Source organism: Engraulis encrasicolus, chromosome 11 (assembly GCF_034702125.1).
Source record: "Engraulis encrasicolus isolate BLACKSEA-1 chromosome 11, IST_EnEncr_1.0, whole genome shotgun sequence".
NCBI classification, from domain to species: Eukaryota; Metazoa; Chordata; class Actinopteri; order Clupeiformes; family Engraulidae; genus Engraulis; species Engraulis encrasicolus.
Window position 1 is genome coordinate 56,258,427 of NC_085867.1, and position 21,208 is coordinate 56,279,634.

At 44.1% G+C, this 21,208-nt stretch overlaps 1 protein-coding gene across 1 annotated transcript in view; it reads left to right on the forward strand.

Moving 5' to 3' along the window:
* Positions 1-21,208, forward strand: part of mamdc4 (MAM domain containing 4) — a 107,428-nt gene that overhangs the window by 73,520 nt on the left and 12,700 nt on the right. The window contains exons 26-28 of the mRNA XM_063211045.1: positions 2,016-2,118; positions 19,107-19,297; positions 20,109-20,143. Of these exons, the coding sequence (XP_063067115.1) occupies positions 2,016-2,118; positions 19,107-19,297; positions 20,109-20,143 (329 nt within the window). The remainder of the gene's footprint in view (positions 1-2,015; positions 2,119-19,106; positions 19,298-20,108; positions 20,144-21,208) is intronic.

Genomic DNA, 21,208 nt, shown 5'->3' on the forward strand with positions numbered 1-21,208 from the left:
GCCAGGCTACGCCCTCCTAGTGACGCAACATCATTGTATATCGCCACTTTTCATTGTTTTTTACTTATTCATTTATAAGTCACTATTTTCTAAATAAATAATCATTTCAGCACTTAAGTAGGTTATTAAATATTTTATCTTACACATAAAATGGAGACTGACCAGTAGTACTGACTCTGCCCCCCTACCCCCGCTCACCCCCTCATTCATCTCCCCGCTCCTCCACATCATTCGGTCCCCCCTACTCCCCCCACACACACACCCAGTCAACTGTGTCTATGTCAGTGTTTGTAAAGAAGCACACTCAGGCACACACAGACACACAGACACACACACACACACACACACACACACACACACACACACACACACACATACAGACGCACACACACACACACACACACACACACACACACACACACACACACACACACACACACACACACACACACACACACACACACACACACACACACACACACACACACACACACACACACACAGTTTGGCAGGACAATATGCCTTTTTTCAGCAGTCCACTGTGTTTGTGAAATTCAATCCTTTGGATATTTCAAAGTGGCAAGATACATATATTCATGCCTTTTTCTAGAAAACCTTTATACTCACGTCTGTAAGGAGATAGGACAATTTAACTGAAAAATAGGTAATCTTTATTGATAAAGAAAAATGTGTGAAAGTCTGCCATTCTGAAAAACAGAGAGCATTTTGAATTTTGGAGCACATAGATGGCCCCAAGTTTTAATCTTTTTCAATAGACCTTCTGGTCTGTAATCCACTGTGAAAACCCTGACAGGACAATAGGCCTAATTTCCCCAGCCATAGACTCTCTATGTGCATTTCAATCATTATTTTCAGCACTTTCCTTTGGGTATTGCAAGGTGGCCAACTCTATTTTCATTTGTTTTAGTTTAGTCAACCTTTGTAAACATGTATGTAAGGAAATAAGACAGAATAGTGCTGAAAGTAGTTGTCGTTCATGAATATCACCTTATAGTACAATGTAATAATGCATGAAAACCAGTCATTTTGGAAAATGGCGGCCATATTGAATTCTGAGCAAAAATTGATGTGGCCCCATGTTTTAATTTCTTCCAATGGGGCTTCTGGTCAGTAATCCACAGAGTAAAAAGTGAAAAGTGCGGTAGGACGAAAGGCCTAATTTTCCCAGCTGATGACCTGTCTACAAGTGGAAACAGTTATATAGAATGGAAAATGGAGCCCATTGGGCTAAATGCTAAAAAAATGCTACTGCAATTTCTAATCACAAATTTGATAAATGAAATACTCCTGGTTAGAACTATGGCTGGTGTTATATAAGAGGCTGTATTGTCAAAAATTTCAGGTGTTAAGTTTTTCCAGCAGGGCAGAAGATTTTGACCTGTACTCGCTAGCATTCCGCTAAAGTTTATGGATTTGGCCTCATAAATTCAGCTTGGTGACCCAGTATATAATGATCTAGTGGCGCAAAAAATCTAAAAAATACAAATCAAATGAGTTCTTATTAGTTCTAGCTTCGAAATGAATATCAATATTTCAGGGCAAAAAAAATTGTGCAATAAGAAAAAAAAAATATTACTGTAGGAAACTCCATTGAAACCCATTCATTTTTCACTTGTCTGTGGGTTAAGGCTAGCTAGTTGTAGCTAGTAGCTAGTTTCGTCAGTGAACCTCCTCTGGTTTCGATCCACCAGTTGGAAGATCCACTCAGGTGAAAGATCCCTCTGGTGGATGCCCAGCATATAGACCACTCTCACACACAGTAGTTTATAGAATGAAACAATATTAATTTTCCTCAAATATGTACCTATTGATGGTAAAATCAGAAAAAAAACGGTTCATTTTGAAGTTGCTTAGTATATTCCAGAGCTGTCAATGTTTGTGGAGTGTATGTATATGTGTATGTGAGTATATTACACTTTCTCTTTTATGTGCATGTGTGTTTGTGTTTGTGTGCGTGTTTGCATGCATGTGTGTGTGCCTGAATTGGTTCGTAGATATTATTTGAAGGCAGTACTGGGAAGGAGGGTGTGTTGGCCCTGGATGACATTGAGTTCAGAGAGGGTGTGTCCTGCTCTGAGTTCATCACACCACCCCCCAGTAAGTCTATCATTGGAGACTTTTTTTTACTTGAGCCCCTCACACTATTTTGCCATCGCATCAGAGCCATGGAAGTAAGAATCACCCTAATCCCATTGACCTCCATGTTACATTCTTGACAAAGATTGCGGCTCATGGAGCCTTTGACAAAACTCTTATCACAGATATGATGCAGAGCCAGAGAATTCAGAGTTTGTTCAAAGGCTCATGTTTGTCAAAGGCGCCATGAGCCGCCATCTTTGTCTGAAATCTATTCATCTTTTTTATCTACATAGGAACATGGGACATGAATTTCCCCTCGGGGATAAATAAAGTTCAAGTCTAAGTCAAGTCTAAGTCTAAAGGCGCTTACCCATTAGGGTTCCGCGGAACTGTTCTTACACAACTAGGCATCATAAATATTCATGAAAGTTGACGGGGGGTCGATGGTGCTGTCTGGCACGCATTTCGGCAACACTGTGCTTTCACGACATGGTGGATAGCAGAAACGAAAGAGTCCTTATCCTAAACGATAACAGTTATACTCATTACTCACTTGGCAAGTCGTCTTGTGAATTCAATTGTATATTGAAGTTGGACTGTAGGCTAGATTTTAGCCGTAGTATAGCCTTCCCTCTGCCTGAAGTGCATTCGCAAACCAGGAAGCAATTAAATGAACATTTGTCCCGTCGTCTAAAAAGTAGGCTACTTTCTGGGGATGTTTCTCAGCGTGCTTCATCTAAGGCCACATGAAATCTAATGAAAGTAACACTCCTCTTGCCTGCATGTCGAGGTGCACGCCATGGTAAATAACACAGGCAAGTCCTCATCAAAATCAGTTAGGCTATTCATTACTCTATAGTCTTGTGAATTGCAGGCAATTGGATATTGATGTTGTACTGTAGAGCGTAGATTTTAGCCGTGGTATTTGTAGCCAATTCCCTCCGTAAAGTGCATTCGCAAACCATGAAGCAAATGGATAGGAGACATCCCCTCGTCTAAAACTACATTCTGTGAGATGTTTACCTTCACAGCGTGTGTGGCGTTTACATCTTCTGAAGTAACGCTGGCTGGACGACAGTATATTTCTGATGATATGTTTATTGAACATTGACACGACTGACTGACATGACTGACTTGTACAGACTGCTACTGACTGCTAGACTGACATATGCATATCACGCGCTGCGTGCATAGAACTCAAGGCTGCGTCACACATGCGCAGTATGCAATATTATGCACTTAAACATTTACTCTACATGACATCTCCCCCCCCTTTTCAAGTATAGTAGGCACTCACTACACAAACATTAACTGTTAGCCTTACTTTGAACCATGTTTAATCTTGTACACCCACTTTATCTCTGTCATTACGTAATGAACAAAATCTTCCATATGCCCAACAAAAAACATTCTTACAAAAAAAAATCTCCTTTTTTTTCTTTTCTCTTTTCAATGTCCTTTTTTTTTTCAACGTAACTAAGGGTGTGGGTAGACTACCACAGTCCCTTGAGATGAGAAGGGGTTTATTCTGCCCTTTTGGTCATCATCTCAACTACCTTGCATACCTGGGGTTTGGTTTAACAGTCCGACCAAACCTGGTGACGACTGGTGTCGGGTGTTCAGGCAAACCAGGGGTGTCAGCAGGAGCACTGGCGGTGGTTAATCCCTGCTCTGCTGGCTCGTGCTGTCCATCTTGATCCGTCAGCTGAGGAACATCCACCTGTCGCGGTGATGACAGCTCCTGGTTGACCAGCCGGATGTGGCGCCGGTTTCGTCGCGGGGTGTCGCCTCGCTCCGTCTCCAGTGTGAAGGAACGCGGCGCTGCCTCCTGGCGCTGCCTCCTGGCGCTGCCTCCTGGCGCTGCCTCCTGGCGCTGCCTCCTGGCGCTGGTGTTGTCCAAGCCTTTTCTCCGCCGATCTTCAATCTGACTCTGTCGCCGATGGCGAGTGGTGGTAGAGGCTTGGCGGAGTACCTGCGGTTGTAGTATTTCTCATAGGACTGTTTTGCTTTTGCGTCATTTTTCTTGACAGTCTCTAGATTTGGCCACATTGGCCGCAGGCTCTCTTTGAGAACTGGGAGTGTTGTACGGATTTCTCGTCCCATTAGCAACTTAGCTGGACTTTGCCTAGTCGGCTCTGTTGGTGTTGAGCGGTAGCTCAGAAGAGCTAGATGAGGGTTATCTTGCTTGAGAATCCACTTTGCCGTCTTCACAGCTCTTTCGGCCATGCCGTTGGATTGTGGAAAGTGAGGGCTTGAAGTAACATGTTGGAAGTCATACTCAGCTGTAAACTTTTTTAATTGTTCGGATGACAGCTGAGGACCGTTATCTGTCATGAGCTCCTCTGGAATTCCGTAGCGTGTGAAGATGCTTTTCAGCTTTTGTATCACTGTTTCTGAGTTTGTCTTTGGTAAGTCTAAGATCTCAAGCCATCTTGAAAAGTAGTCGATCACGATCAAGTAGTGACGACCTTTGAACTCGCACAGGTCTGCTGCGAGCTTTTGCCATGGTAGATCTGGCAATGGTGTGGAGATCAATGGTTCTCTACTTTGGCTCGGTCTGTTGATGTTGCAATGTTTACATGACGTCACAATCTTCTTCACGTCACTGGCGATGCCCGGCCACCACACAGTGCCGTTGTACCGTTCCCGGCACTTGTTAAGGCCTTGGTGGCCCTCGTGAATTTTCTGCAACATGAAGTCTCTCATACCGCTAGGAATCACGATCTGCTTGCCACGTCGCAGCAATCCATTGGCCTCACTGAGTGAGCCGCGGTCTTTGAAGTAGGCGCTTGCTCTGACAGCTACGCTCTTCGAATGTTCCGGCCACCCCTTTTGGACATACTTGAGGACACACTGGAGCTCGCCATCTGTTCTTGTCTGATCTTTTATCTGCTCGATGATCGGCTTTCTCACTCTCAGATCTTCCTCCACCGAGTCCACGTACGCTTTCACCTCCGCTTCTAGGTCACCTGAGTTGGTGTCCGCCATGGGCTGCGTAGATAGGGCGTCTGCGACGACTAGGTGCTTGCCTGGAACATATTCTGCGACTGGGTTAAACTTCATTAACCTGATCAGCAGGCGCTGACAAAGAATTGGTGTGGTATCGAGGTCTTTTGAGTTGATTAGAGTTACCAGTGGCTTGTGGTCTGTAAGCAGCTTGTAGCTCTCTAAGCCACAAAGGCACTGGTAGAAACGCTCAGAGGCCAACACTCCTGCGAGGCACTCTTTTTCGATCTCAGCGTATCTCTTCTCGGCGTCAGTCAACGTGCGCGAACAGAACGCAACAGGTTTCAGGGCCCCATCGTGGCTCTGCAGGAGGACTCCTCCAAGCCCGTAACTGCTTGCGTCTGCGCTGACGACGGTTGACTTCGCTGGATCGAAGAACTCCAAGACTGGTGCTGATGAGATTAGCTGTTTCACTTCTGTGAACGCTCTGTCTTGCTGAGGTCCCCAGCACCAATCATGCTCAGTCTTGAGTAGCTCGTTGAGCGGCTGTAGCACCGTTGAGAGGTTTGGTAGGTAACGGCCTAAGTAGTTCACCATACCGAGTAGCCGTCTCAGCTCACTCACGTCCTGAGGTGGTTCCATTGTTGTTATGGCTTTGACCCTCTCTGGGTTAGGAGCTATGCCGTCCTTGGTCACAACTTGTCCCAGGAAGTTCAGCTCTGGTCGGCTAAGCTTGCATTTGTCCTTGTTGAGACGTAGACCTGCAGCAGCGATCGTCTCCATGACTCGTTTTAGCCTCTGGTCGTGAATTTCCCGTGTTTCTCCGCAGACTAAAATGTCGTCCATGTACACGACTGTCCTTCATGCCCATGCAGTAGCTCAGACATCTTTCGCTGAAAGATTTCGGGCGCCGATGTGATCCCAAACGGTAACCGCTTAAAGCAGTATCTGCCTAGGGGCGTAATGAAAGTGGTTAGACGTGCACTGTTCTCTTCTAGAGGGATTTGCCAGAATCCGCTCTCGGCGTCCAGGCTGGACAACACGGTACTCTTTGCTAGCTTGGGCATGATGTCATCCAAGGTAGGTAAGATAAACTTTTCCCGTTTCACATTTTCATTAAGCTTTTTCAGGTCCACGCAAATTCTTATTTTTCCATTCTTTTTCATAACATGTACCATTGGCGCGCACCATTCGGTTGGATCAGTAACCTTTTCAATTATGCCCAACGATTCCATTCTTTTTAACTCCTCTTCAACCCTGGGGAGCAGTGGAATTGGTACCCGCCGTGGCGTAGCAATGCTGTATGGCTCTGTGCCTTCTTTCAGTGTGATATTCACTGGTGCTCCTTTCAGTAAGCCTAAGCCACTGAATGTGCTGATTTCATCTATGCGCTTAATTAGGCCAAGTCTGGTTGCCACTGTTCTGCTCAGCAGATTATCTCCATTTGTTTTGACTACAACTACTCAACGCAGCAATTTCGCAGTTGCCCACTGATATTAGCCTTTAATTCAGCTAAAAACTGACCCCTTGTGGCCACTGTGCCACCTGGACTTTGGAGGGTGTTCTTCACTTCACTGAGTCTGGGCTTGCTCCGTAGTGTCTCCTATGTGGCTTCAGACATGATCGAGGTGTCTGCACCGGAATCAATTTTGAATGACACTGGCGTATTTGCTACATCTAGTGCGCCATGGTGGCTCATCCTCTGCTAGTGGTGCATCCTTTTCTTTTAGCTCTACTGAGCCCAAGAACACTGTCTCATCATCGCCAGTTTCGGTTACCTCTTGCACAGCTTTTGAAAAGCACACAGCTGCAAAGTGCCCAATTTTGTTACACTTCATGCACTTTTTGCCTTTTGCACTGCACTGCTGGGGCTCCGTATGACTACGGCCGCATCTCGTGCATGATCCTCGTTTTGTCTTTTTGTTTATCACTGCCATGTTGCCGCTTTTCTTAAATTCAGTTTTCCTCACTGACTTTACATGGTCCACGTGCTCTGCGCCATGCCCTTTGTCTGTATTTTGTGACTTGATCAGCTCACAATGCCTGGCTGTTTCAATGGCAGTCTTCAGTGTTAAATCACTTTTCATTTGCAGTCTTTGTGACACTTGTTTATCACGAATTCCGATCACTATGCGATCCCACATTTGTTCCTCTTTTAGTGCTCCAAAATAACAGTTTTCAGCCAGCTCATACAGTTGCCTGACGAATGCTTCTACACTCTCGCCTGGTTGTTGAGCTCTCGAGTGGAACTTAGCACGCTCGTAGATCACGTTTCGTTTCGGAATGAAATGTTCGTCGAATTTAGCCATTACAACGTCGTACACATCAGCATCCGTTGCTCTAGTAAACGTGAAAGCCTTGAATATGTGCTCTGCCTCCGCTCCCATGGAATAAATCAATGCATTTACCTGCACATTTTCCTCTTCCTCCGTAAGCAGTGAAGCTATGTGATTCCTGCCGAATCTTAGCTTCCAGTCAGGCCATGCTTCGGGCTTTGAGAAATCAAACTGCTCCGGTGGAGTAAACTTTGCCATGGCGATACACACTTCGTTCCCTTTTTACTCACGTCCGACGTTAACAGCTCGAATCCAGTTGTCTTCTGACACCATGTGGCATTTACATCTTCTGAAGTAACGCTGGCTGGACGACAGTCAGTGGTGTAGTCTACGTAGAACGTGGGTATATGGAGTATACTCACTTCTAAATTTCAGGGATTTCAGTATACCCACTTAAAATTGATTGATCCATTGTTTTGAATAGCACAAATATATACAGTATACCCACTTCAAAAAATGCTCAAATATACAGTATACCCACCATAAAAAGTAGACTACACCACTGACGACAGTATATTTCTGATGATATGTTTATTGAACATTGACACGACTGACTGACATGACTGACTTGTACAGACTGCTACTGACTGCTAGACTGACATATGCATATCACGCGCTGCGTGCATAGAACTCAAGGCTGCGTCACACATGCGCAGTATGCAATATTATGCACTTAAACATTTACTCTACATGACAGCGTGCACACTTCTTATGCGCTATGAAATAACGTTTATGAACACAGAACAAAAGCAACCTGTCCTACGCTACGAGACTCCCATATGAAAAGATGTGCAATGAAAAGGATTTAATTTAATGCTAGCCAGATTAGTGTGCCCTGTGACTTTTTTGAATGGTGCTTCTACTGTATTTCTCCCGTAAAAAACGGCTTCTCACAAGGAGAAGGGGTGAAGCTTCCCACATGGAAATAGAGTCTTTTTTTTAAAAAAATTTTTTTTAAAAAGGCCTACATATAGGCCTACATATATTTTTTTGAATCGGTCGATAGCCGAATGCCGTCAGCACATGAAACAATTCTTTGACATCTCCTTGACCAACGACTGGAATTACTTTAAAGAACATGATAAGTGCTTGACCAATTTTCTATGTCTAGACTACTGTATAAACTGCCGACAGAAAAGCCATGTTGATTTTTAGATGCGTCCAGCATCTCTATAACAGGGTCTGTCTGTCCGTCCGTCCGTCCGTCTGAAACGCTTTCATTACATTTCCGTCCGTCTGAAACGCTTTCATTCAATTGTTGTCTGTCTGAAACGCTTTCTTTAAATTGTTCCTTCCTGTGGCCACAAGGCGGCAGACTACGGAGCGAATGCTTGCAAGCATAGCCTTTCTATACTAAACCGGATGCTAACGTTGGCGAAAAGTAGCCTAGCCACAGGCTAACTGACAAACGTGAGGCCAACAACTCAGCCGATCGTGATGTACGCCACAAATAGACCAATCGACCTCATATTTAGACACTACAATGTTGATTTCTGCCTTCGATTTTCATCAGTTAAGAAATCTAGCGTCGGATTAACACATTATTAAGGTAGTAAAGCGAGTTGCCGCCATGTTTGTTTTCCAGAACCACCCGGGTAGAGAGCTCACGTGCAGCATTCTGGGTAATTGAGTTTCACGTTATTAATGCACAAAATGCGTGTTTTTAAAAATAATGCTGCAGTGAGTTTAAAAAATCAAACCAACTGCCATTTGGAAGGGCAATGGTGCTTTTCGTTGCGCTCAGAGAGAGTACAGGAGAGAACGCGTCTTTCGTAATTGCTTTGCAGTCGTGTGCATTTGATAAACTCTGGCACGGAAGTTCACTGCTTTCTGCCTTGACGGTGAAGCTGGTATTGAAAAAAAGTCCATAATTCACCTAAAGGTTCAACCCATAAGCGCATGATTCACCCAAACGGTTTTATTTATTTATTATTTGTCGATGTTTAGATTCTTTCCCACATGCACATAATTCTGAAATGGCGTGATACTAAAGGTTGTTAGGCCTAATAAATGTCTGGTAATTTGTAATGTAGCCTACTTCATCTAGGCTATGTGAAATTTCAAATCATATGGTTCTTTTCCAAATCCAAGAATGATGATAAGCTTATTATACCCTAAACTGCAAAAAATAAAGCCATGTCTCGCCATTTTGCTGCCTTGCTGCCTGCCACAATATTTGGAGTGTCCATGATGACCAATAAACAAAAAGTACATCCTCGGGGGGCGTTGACAGGCTAGGAGGAGGCCAGGGGGGCGTTTGGGGGGGAAAATGGCATAGTTGGAACTGGCATAGAGGGACGCATCTGTTGTCCGCCTGTCGGCCTTGTTTTAAAGTGCGTGGGTGGGGATAGATGTTTGCACATGCCGGTAAATCCTAACAGAGGGCAATATCTAGCCTAGTGGAACTTGGCTCCGCACGCCTAGAACCACGTCTGTGGCGATTCTATAATCGTCCCTGTTTCGGCCCTGTTTGAGCTGATGATGGGTGCGTATGGGTGGAGTAAATGCAACAAACAAAAACCGCACGCTCAGAGAGAGAGAGAGAGAGAGAGAGAGAGAGAGAGAGAGAGAGAGAGAGAGAGGTCTAAACATAGGAAAACAGCTATACATTATATATACTGTTGAGTCAAAAAAATTAAGTCAATCCAGTGTATCCTGACTGGTATTAAATGATCACTTAAAAGTCCATAAAGCCATCAAATAAGACATGTACATGCATTTAAATTTGCACAGAAAGACCTGTCTACACCTATACAACATACAGAGTCCTTAACACCTAAAACACCTATGCCTACATTATATACACTACACGCACGCACACGCACGCACACACACACACACACACAAACACACACACGCGCACACACACACACACACACACACACACACACACACACACACACACACACACACACACACACCCACACACACACACACACACACACACACACACACACACACACACAGTAAAGCTCACACAACATTGGTTCGGCAGCATCCCAGCCGAAAACATGAACAGAAAATGGTGCAAGGCACACTGTTTACAGCACAGCTACATTTCTTACAATTGCAGGGGCTTTTACTCTTGCAACCACATCTGATCATCTGTAAAATGTAGTCTGGTGCCACTTTGACATTTTCTGGAACACTTATTGGTATCAGTGATTTGTTGCATGGGTCTTTCTTCCATCCAAATGCTTCAGGAGATAGTTCAGGTGGAGTGTGAACCAATGTCCTCCACAATATTGCTTGAAAATGAGCCCTTTTCACATTCTCAAGAAATGCCTCTGTTGTTGGTGGAAGAGCAGCCAGGTTAGGTGAAGATAAATGACCTTTCCCATTCTTTTTCCCCATACCACCAACCTTGTATGTGACATGCTGATACTGTCTGGAATGCCATAACATGCCGACACAAAGTTAGTGGCCTCACTGGAAAGTTGTTGGAATGGTGCCAGCACATTACCAATTGATGTCAAGTGATATCCAGCTTTTAGGGTCTTGATAACAAAGCCTTTACCAATACCAAAATAGGATGCCGCAGTGTCACACCCTGATATGGCATGGGCTGGTAAAAGGTCAATTACAATGTCATTTTGTGGATTTACATTTTAAATTTTATCTCTTTCCATGTTAATACGACCACCACTGAAATTATGTACTTTGTAGGCAAACAAATAATCAGCCAAAAATTATGTAATTATTACTTACATAATTACATACTTATTTTGTGTTACAACAGCAAAGGAAGAGTAAATAGCAATGTATGAAATGGTGAAATTCTGTGTTGAATTAGTAATCCTTTCTGGGTATGTCTGAGCTGACACCACCAATATTCGCCTAAATGTTACATATTTCTGCTTGACAAACAGCTAGTTATGTAATTGTCTAAAATGTATTTGGTACAAGGACACTTTCTCCACTTTGATGTGGCAGGCCTACCACCCAGAATGCTCTATGGTTAATCATAGTGCAGTTATGAAGCTGTCAAAAGCTTGTGGGCTATGGCTGCAGCGAAATCAACATGAAAGGGTTAATATCTGAAATTGGCACATCACCCACTCTTATCCTGATGGGTAAGTGTTGGACAACTTCAAACAGCAAAACCAAACAACCCACTATGAGATATAAAGCCAAGTTTGGCGAAATGTTGGCCTTTGTGTCTCCGACTTGGAAAATCAGGCTTTTTGGGTGAATGCCCCGCCCCCAAACATGCATGACCCCACCCCCACTGATGTCCATACCTCACCACCTGTTCTTATACACATCCTACCATGTAAACAAACACAAAATAAGTATGGTATAGGGTATTTGGTCAGCATAACATGAATTGGGAGCCAAACACTGTTGTAATCTATGGCTGCAGCACATCAAGCATAAAAGGCTCAATATCTGAAAATGCTCAAGGGATATCACCGGGCATCGTCTGGAATCTTAATAGGTACACCTTAGGCAACCACAAACTGCAAAGAAAAAAACTTTATCAGACGAAACTGGGTTCGGCTGATATTTGGCTTTTGGCTGCCGGACTACATACAACACAATAATAAATTGGCTAATATAATAATGAATAAAACTAATTTCCAATCCCCCTACAACCACAACTTTGTAGCCTATCGCCTGCATTTCACCACCACACCACCATGCGCGCAAAACCATCCGAAGATAACGTCGCCTGCTTCTGAATCTAAAAAAGTAGCCTAGCCTGGAAAACTTCTGTTTCTTCAAAATCAATTAAAATATATATATTTTTTAAATGCATGCCGCCATCGTCTAACTCCTACTGAACTAGCTCCACTGAGCACTACTTCGGATGCTTGGAGGAATTGTGAAGTTATGAAAAATAATATCTGTTCATGGCAGTCTTGCGCAAACGACAAATTGAAATGGCACATGTTAAACAAACAAAAAAAAGGCACGAGTAAAAGTGGTGAACGCATTGTAAGGGTAATGTGCAGCCGTGGTTATCAAACTGCTGGGTTATTCTCAACCAAAAACTAGGCCTAAATCAAAATGATCATCGCAAGCTGCACTGCTTTGCCGACGTTTGTGGAATGGGAAAGGGACTTTGCTGGTTGCAATGACACAGACGATCCAACTAAGATAAACAACACGCGCCCTGCGCCTCACTGCCTTGTTTGATGGCTTGGATAGAAAAAACTATAAGGACATCAGCATCTTCCTGGAATAATCATCTAACAGCTAAAAAGAGTAGCGAGTGGTCCTTTTGTCTCCCTATCTTGGTAAGTGAATCACATTCCTTTCTCCCTCTGGATAGCGTTTTAAAATTTCAGACATGACACCACAGTCGATCATTACTTCAAACGGAATTACATCTTTAAAGGGACACTGTGCCGGAAATGGTCAAAAAAGGTACTGCAACTATGCTGCTTATTGAAATTGGGCTGCCTATTGCCAAATTTGATCTTTACATGAAAGTTTACTAAGTATTAAACAAATATTTTCTAGTATGGTCCAAGTACAGTCATTTTTGCAGCTAAAAATGGCTATTTTTGGAAATTCAAAATGGCGGACCATGGAGAAGATCCCCCTTTTCATGTATGAAAAGTGCAATTTTTCCAGTCATAATGAATACTTAGAATTTGATGCGGGTGGTAAGTATTCATGAAAAAGGTAACATTAGTGAATGGGCAGCATGAATTCTGGAAATAAACAACTAAAAATCTCACACAGTGTCTGTGATGCGATGAAATAGTTAATCTGTCATACGCATAATATTGGTGACGTCATTACGTGAAGCGAAGACTTCTGGGAATTATTATTATATCCATGAAGATGCTAGGAGCATAAAGTTATGTCCGTGTTATCCTGAGTTTAATAAAATACCTCAATGATAAATACAGCCTGGCATTTTCATGACATGGTGTCAGAAGTGGCCCAGTGACTGCAGTGATCGACGCAAGGAGAAAGATTCGACTGAAGTAAACGACGACCGAGATGGCAAAGTTTCACGCACCGGAATCGTTTGACTTCACCCAGCCGTCCGCATGGCCGGTATGGAGACAACGCTTCTCTCGCTATAGAATCGCTATGAAACTCGACAAAGAGGACGGCGAAATTCAAGTAAACACTCTACTCTACGCGATGGGTAAGGAGGCTGAACCCATTTTCAGTACTTTTACTTTTCCGGATGAGATTGAGGATTACTATGGGGAAACAATGAAAAAGTTCGACGAACATTTTGTCCCTAAACGGAATGTTATCCACGAGCGGGCATGCTTTCACAGACGCTCACAGAGGCATGGTGAGAGCGTGGAGGCGTTCGTGAGACACTTGTATGAACTGGCGGAGTATTGCGACTTCGGTGCGACGAAAGACGAGCAGATACGGGATCGCATCGTCATTGGATTAGTGGACATGGAAGTATCACAAAAACTGCAGCTGGAGCCGGACTTGACTTTAGAAAAAGCTATCAACATGGCTCGACAGTCAGAGCTTATCAAGGCACAAAGCACCACCCGATCACCAGAGAGTGAAGTAAGTGCAATTACTCGCAAGCCAAAACAATTCAAAAATGCAGAGAGAAAACAAAGTAATGCTAAAGCTAAAAGTGGGCAACAAGGAAATGCATGCCAGCGATGTGGCAGAGTGCACGAGTTTGGAGCATGTCCAGCAAACGGCAAACAGTGCCGCAAATGCAGTAAAAAGGGACATTTTGAAGCTGTGTGCAAAACGAAAGCAGTGCGTGCAGTGGCAGCTGCTAACAGTGACAGTGACGAGGGCAGCTCTTGGCTATTAGGAGCCATTACTGAGGACAACGATGTCGACGAGGACAAGTGGCTTGTAGATCTACAAATTAAAGGGAAAGCTGTGCAATTCAGGATTGACACAGGCGCAGATATTACAGTGATTTCAGAGAACACATTCCTCAGCCTGCCCCAGCGCCCTGTGTTAAAGGACACAAAAGCTGTTTTCACTAGTCCTGGTGGGAAACTGGATTGCAAAGGCAAATTCTTAGCAGAGACCGAGAAACGTGGTGTGAAACACCAATTCTGGATTTATGTGATGAGGGGCCCATTCACCACCAACCTGCTGGGTAGGAGAATAGCTTCTGAAATGGGGCTGATTCGCAGAGTGGATGGGATTGAAAGCTACGAGGATGTTTTTGGAGATATTGGACTTTTGAAGTGTGAGCCTGTGAAAATTGAGCTCCAGCCCGATGCCACTCCTTATAGCCTCGCCACACCCCGCCGCATTCCCTTCCCGATCATGCCTCAGGTGGTTGAGGAGCTGAGGCGCATGCAGTCTTTGGGCATCATAGAGGAGGTGCACGAAGCCACAGACTGGTGCGCCCCCATGGTGCCAGTTATCAAAAAGAACAAAAAGCCCAGAATATGTGTGGACTTGAAAAAACTTAACAAAGCAGTGAAACGAGAGCGATTCATCCTGCCTACGCTAGAGGACATCGCACCAACGCTCTCAGGCGCCACAGTGTTCTCCACTGTCGACGCTTCTAGTGGATTTTGGCAAATACCGCTAGATGCCAACAGCAGGAGGCTCACGACATTCATCACGCCGGTGGGTCGGTTCTGTTTCCGGAGGCTGCCATTTGGCATAACCTCGGCCCCGGAGATTTTCCAGCAGAAAATGAGTGCCCTCCTGAGGGACCATGAAGGCGCCGTGGTCGTCATGGATGACGTCCTGATCTTCGGCAAGGACAGAGAGGATCACGACAAGAATCTTCGAAAGGTGCTGGAGACGATCAGAGCGTCTGGACTGAAGCTCAACCGCAGTAAGTGCCAGTTTGGAAAATCTGAGATCCAGTACTTTGGCCATGTGATAGGCAAAGATGGCATTAGGGCGGATGAGAGTAAAGTCAGAGCAATAACAGAGCTACCGCGCCCCACCAACACAACAGAGCTACGCCAGACCATCGGGATGGTCAACTACTTGGGAAAATTCCTCCCTGCCCTCTCATCTGTCATGCACCCCATCAACAGCCTGCTGAAAAAGGACGCCGCTTGGGTGTGGGGAGAGGCACAGGAGGAGGCGTTCAAGAAGGTAAAGCAAATGCTGACCTCCACTCCAGTACTGGCGTACTACGATGCATCCAGACCTACCGTAGTCAGTGCTGACGCCAGCAGCTACGGTCTGGGGGCTGCGTTGCTACAGGAGCAGGGGGATGGACTACGACCAGTGGCCTTCTGTTCCAGAACGTTGACGGAGACTGAGCGACGGTATTCTCAAATCGGCCTCGCCAGCGTGTGGGCATGTGAGCGGTTCACCAGGTATCTGCAGGGAATGGAGAAATTCTGTTTACAGACAGATCACAAACCGCTCGTTCCTCTCATAAACTCGTACGACCTCGACAAAGCACCTGTGAGATGTCAGCGGCTGCTTATGCGTCTCATGAAGTTCAACGCCGACGCCGTGCATGTCCCAGGGAAGCAACTTGTTGTGGCAGACACGCTGTCGCGCAACCCTCTGCCAGACAGAGACACGTCGGACACGGAAGAAAAGGTCAAAGCCTACGTACAAGCCGTGATCGAGTCAAGACCAATCACAGGAGACAGACTGGACGCGATTAGGTCAGCCACTGGCCAGGACACTGATCTACAGACTGTCATCCGCTACACCAGGGCCGGCTGGCCAGGTCAGTTATCACGCATTCCACACACACTACATGAGTTCCATGCTGCTAGGGCACACTTGTCAGTAGCAGAAGGACTTCTCCTGTATAATGACAGGATTGTCATTCCTCGCTCTCTGCGAGCAGATGTACTGTCCCAGCTACACAAAGGCCATCAGGGGCTTACCAAGTGTCGCAGCAGGGCCAGCATGTCGGTGTGGTGGCCAGGGATAGGCCACGCCATCACCAAAATAGTGAGTACATGTGAATTCTGCCTTAAGAACAAGCCTACGCAGAGGCGTGAGCCGCTGATAACCACGCCCCTGCCCAGTGGTCCGTGGCAAAGGATTGCCGCTGACCTCTGTGAACAAGATGGCAAGCAGTACCTCATTGTTGTGGACTATTACTCGCGGGACATTGAAATAGCACAGCTGACTACCACTACCAGTCAGCAAGTGATTGCTCGCCTGAAAAGCATGTTTGTGAGGTGGGGTATACCCTTGGAGCTGGTTTCAGATAACGCTACCCAGTTCACTTCAGCTGAGTTCCAAGCATTCAGTGAGCAGTACAACTTCACACACACTAAGTCTAGTCCCCATTATCCACAAGCCAATGGAGCTGCCGAGCGGAGCGTTGCCACAGCAAAGCGCATACTGCGGCAGCCAGACCCTCACCTAGCCCTTATGAGCTACAGGGCTACACCAATCACCGCAACAGGCCAGAGTCCAGCTCAACTGGCCATCGGACGACAGATCAGGACAACAGTTCCAGTCCTGCCTACACAGCTGGCTCCGAGTCCTGTTGACACCGACGCTGTGAGGAGCAAAGACCAACAAGCCAAAAGTGCCTACCGCTTCTTCTACAACAGACGGCACTCGGCTCGTCCCTTACCTGTACTGGAGTCAGGTCAACGCGTCAACCTCAAGTTGGACGGCGAGAAAGGCTGGAAGACTCCAGCAAAAGTCATCGCGCAGGCACCTGAGCCCAGGTCCTACTACGTCCAAACAGACCAAGGGACATTTACCCGTCGGAACCGCCGACACATCCAGGAAGTGCCGGGGTCACCAGAAAAGGTCACTGCATCAGAGACTAGTGACCAAAGCCAGCCCAGTTCCAGTGACCCGGGCTCCCCTTCTCTTCCTGCGGTGGGGCCTGTCACTCCCGGTCCCACTGTGTCCCAAAGCCTACCACCAACCACACCCAAAAGACCTGGGAGAGTTACTAACCCTCCTGCCTGGTTAAAGGACTATGTGCCTAAATAGACCTGAAGGTGGTAAGAGAAAAAAAAAAGGAAAAGAGAAATGTAACAGAAATGCTAAATGTTTGAATGTTGAATGTTTTATGTTGCAGATTCTTAACAGGTTGTGATAACTTACTGGAGTTAATGAGTTAAACAGTTTATTAATGAGTTCATTTGTTTAAATTTTGGTACCTAAATGAAAGAAGTAAGAATAACAGTAACAGGAATTGAAGTAATAACCAGCCATTTATGTTATGCTTTATTACAGGTTTATTTTTGAAGTAAATATGCTGGGAATTTAAGTTATAAACAAGTGACTGATTTAATGGTAATGATTTACTTTACTAAGGGGGGAGATGTGATGCGATGAAATAGTTAATCTGTCATACGCATAATATTGGTGACGTCATTACGTGAAGCGAAGACTTCTGGGAATTATTATTATATCCATGAAGATGCTAGGAGCATAAAGTTATGTCCGTGTTATCCTGAGTTTAATAAAATACCTCAATGATAAATACAGCCTGGCATTTTCATGACAGTGTCCCTTTAATGCACAGTAAAAAGGTGAAACAAGATGCAAGATAGGTCTAGCCTACAAATGCTAAAACAATAATTTAAATTTCATCTCCACTCGTCTTGTGTATAGGCCTAGCCTAGGGTGGCCAGATGTCCGTGCATTAAAATGCATGAATGGATTAAAATGCATGAAATTGCATCCAAGAAACACAAATTTTATTGGGGGAGCCCCCCAAACCCCACGTCCAAAAAGTTGTCTGAGACCCCCATAGGGTCAAAGTTATAATTCGAACTCTGCTTATAGATAACTAACTCCTGCACTGATTGTGGCTAAAAAACACATGAGATGGTATAAGCGTTCATAAATGAAGGATTTCCTATTACTACTTCAATTTATTTTTAACATATTATGTAGAAATCCTGTTTACATTCCCAATGCATTCCAATGTAATTAGTCCGATGTTCATTTCAGAACGGCGGCCATGCCAGAAAATCATGAGGCCTAATGTTGCTATGGGACGTTGTATTGACCTTCGCTCTTGTTAGACCCACCTTCCTTGGGGAAACTATCTAGGGGGAAATTATGTAATAGGATGCGATGGATTTGTCTGGGCCTAATTGTGCGTTCATGTGGTCTCGTAATTATGGTAAATAACAAACAGCGACATTGGAAGCACACATGAACGCCACTCCTTCTGGTATTTTCCACTGGACAACTCGTAGACAGGCCTGAGTCTCAATCTGGTCCCCCCCATCTTTAATTTGTAAACAACAACAGGAAAGCCCATGAGTTGGTACTATAAATACCACTTGGCAACTGGATAATACTGTATCTACTTCAGAATACCACATGAATGCACAATAAAGACTGCAGGCATTCCAAGTTTAAAAAAATAAAAATAAAAAATTGGACCAACCCTTGGTGCAAGATTTGGAAAATTGAACCAACGGTTCAAAAGTTACCAGCAGAAATGTACCTGCAATGTAATGTACCTGCTGGTGGCACTAGAGGGTTCGGAGTGTGGACCTACGTTTTTTTGTAAATAATGAGACTGTCCAGAATCTGTGTGGCAATTTGCCACATTTTCCTATGTACGGTTCAAAGCGCTGCATAGACATCCCACAGGAGAAAAAAGGTTACTCAATTATGATTGGAAAGAAAGCTATGAACACACCTTCGCCAGCGTCACTGCTTGGTCCCTAATAAGTAAAGAAGATTGAATAGTGGAGATGCAAGGTTTCTGCCTGATGGCGAAGATATGAAAATCTTTCAACTAATGACAAAACAGACTTCACTTTTTACTTCAATGGTAGTGCGCTGGAGAAATGTTCATCTTTTCACATGTACATTTTTGGGGTTTTTTTTGTGCCTTTTCAGCTGTCCCACCCACAAGCGATGCAGCAGGTATTGCAGTGTCCATCACTCTTACTGTGATCCTGCTGGGGGCATTTGTGGGCATCTTGTTCTTCTACCTGCGGCTGCGTCAGAAGATCAAGGCTAGCTTGTATGACAACTTTGTGGATGAGTTCAGTAATTCCAATGAAATCAGCAATGAGCCAGACTCGAGGGTCAGTACTCAGTCGAAGTGTGTGTGTGTTTTTGGGGGGGCAGGAGTGGCAGTTAAAGGTGCCCTGTGTAATGTGTTTAGCAGTTTTTTTTTCCGTAATTCATGCTGCTCATTCACAGATGTTACCTTTTACGCCAATTGGCTACTTACCACCATCATTACTAAAAGGTGATGAAAAGGTGGATCTTCTCCATGTCCGCAATTTTGAATTTCCAGAAATATATATTTTTAGCTACAAAACTTACTGTACTATGGTCATACTAGTAAATGTTAGTTTATTACTTATTAAGAAGAAATTTGGCAATTGGCAGCCCAGTTTCAATGAGCAACACATTTGCAATACGTACTCTAGCCACCATCCTACACAGTGTACCTTTAACATGTTCCAATTCAAAAATGTCTTGATGTTGTGTATGCACTAATCGTGTGTCTATGTAATATTGAGTCATGTTCCTCATTAAGGCAAGGCACTTTCTTTGCACCCCCCCCCCTCTCTTTTTTATTTTTATTTTTTTAAATCTTTTTGAGGACACAAGAAAAACACAATTTATACTCTTTATAGGCTTCAAACCTATAATAAGATGTAATAAACTAATCTTGAATCTTGAATCTTGAACCTTGAATTAACCCTTTGTACTCTGTGTGGCCTCTGTGTTGTCTTTCTATGCTAAAGATCCTCTTAATAAAGCTACTGACGTTGTTACTCTGTTAGTATGTGTCAATAACAAGTCAGTAGTAATATTGCCATATCATGAAACACGTGATAACTTGCATCTTGTTATTGTGCTAAATACCAGTGTATCTTGTTGCAGGATCGTGAATCTACCTCCCAAAGCCACGAACACAGGTATGTGATTAAGTTAATATGCACGCACGCACGCACGTATGTTTGTGCCTAGAAGCATCCAACTGTTGAATAAGTTAAGTGCAGACAGAGTTAATGTGATAACTTTAATATACTTAATGTATATAGGATTTTTAAATTTAATTTAATTATTTCTATTCTGCCAGGACTTTTTATTTTTATTTGAATACTTTGTATGTTTCGTTTGTTTTTTAGTCTTGTCCTTGTATAATGTTGTAATTGTCTGTATGTTCAAGTGTTCCCAAAACGCAAAACAAATTCCCCCTGGGGCAATAAAGGTATATTCTATACACCCACACACACACACCGTAAAAAACTAGCATACTAATACAGGCATGTACAATATCAAACACACACAGCAGCTGCAGAAAGTACAATCAGTGGTCATATAGGTTATGTCCAGTAGTGTTGATGCAGTATGTGAAGTATAAGGTGTGAAGGGTAACGTGCAAGAGGAATGGTGAATGAAATGTTGCTCAGTGTCTTTGAAATGTTCATGTAGATTTCTTCAGTATGTTGACTAGTCTGATGGCTTGTCAGTCTGCTGTGTGCTGTGTAGCACTTCCCTGGTGGTAGTAGGGAGAACAGTTTGGGTGCTGGGTAAGTGGTGTCTTTGATCGTTTTCATTGTTTTCTTGGAACAGTGTGAAGTGTACAGGCCCTGAATGGCTGGTTAGGGGTACAGCGCCGCCAGTTAGTATTGGCACCCCTTAATTTTATTTACAAAATGTGCAATATATCCCGAAATAAATGGAAATATAAAAAACTTTTACCAACAGGATCTTTTAATTGAAGGTCCAAAGATATTTAGAATAGCAAAGTATTTTTTTCCAAATGCATTTTGTAATTTCAAGCAAAAACATGAAAATATCCATGAATATTGGCACCCCTATTTAACGGACTGGTCTCACACCATTAAACAGCAAAAGCATCCTCCAAAGGTTTTGGTATTCGTCTACGAGCTTCTTGCACTTCTCTAGTGGCATTTTGAATTGTGCATTTGGATGTGTGCTTTGGGTTTTTGTCTTGGTTTGAGGTGAAGATCATG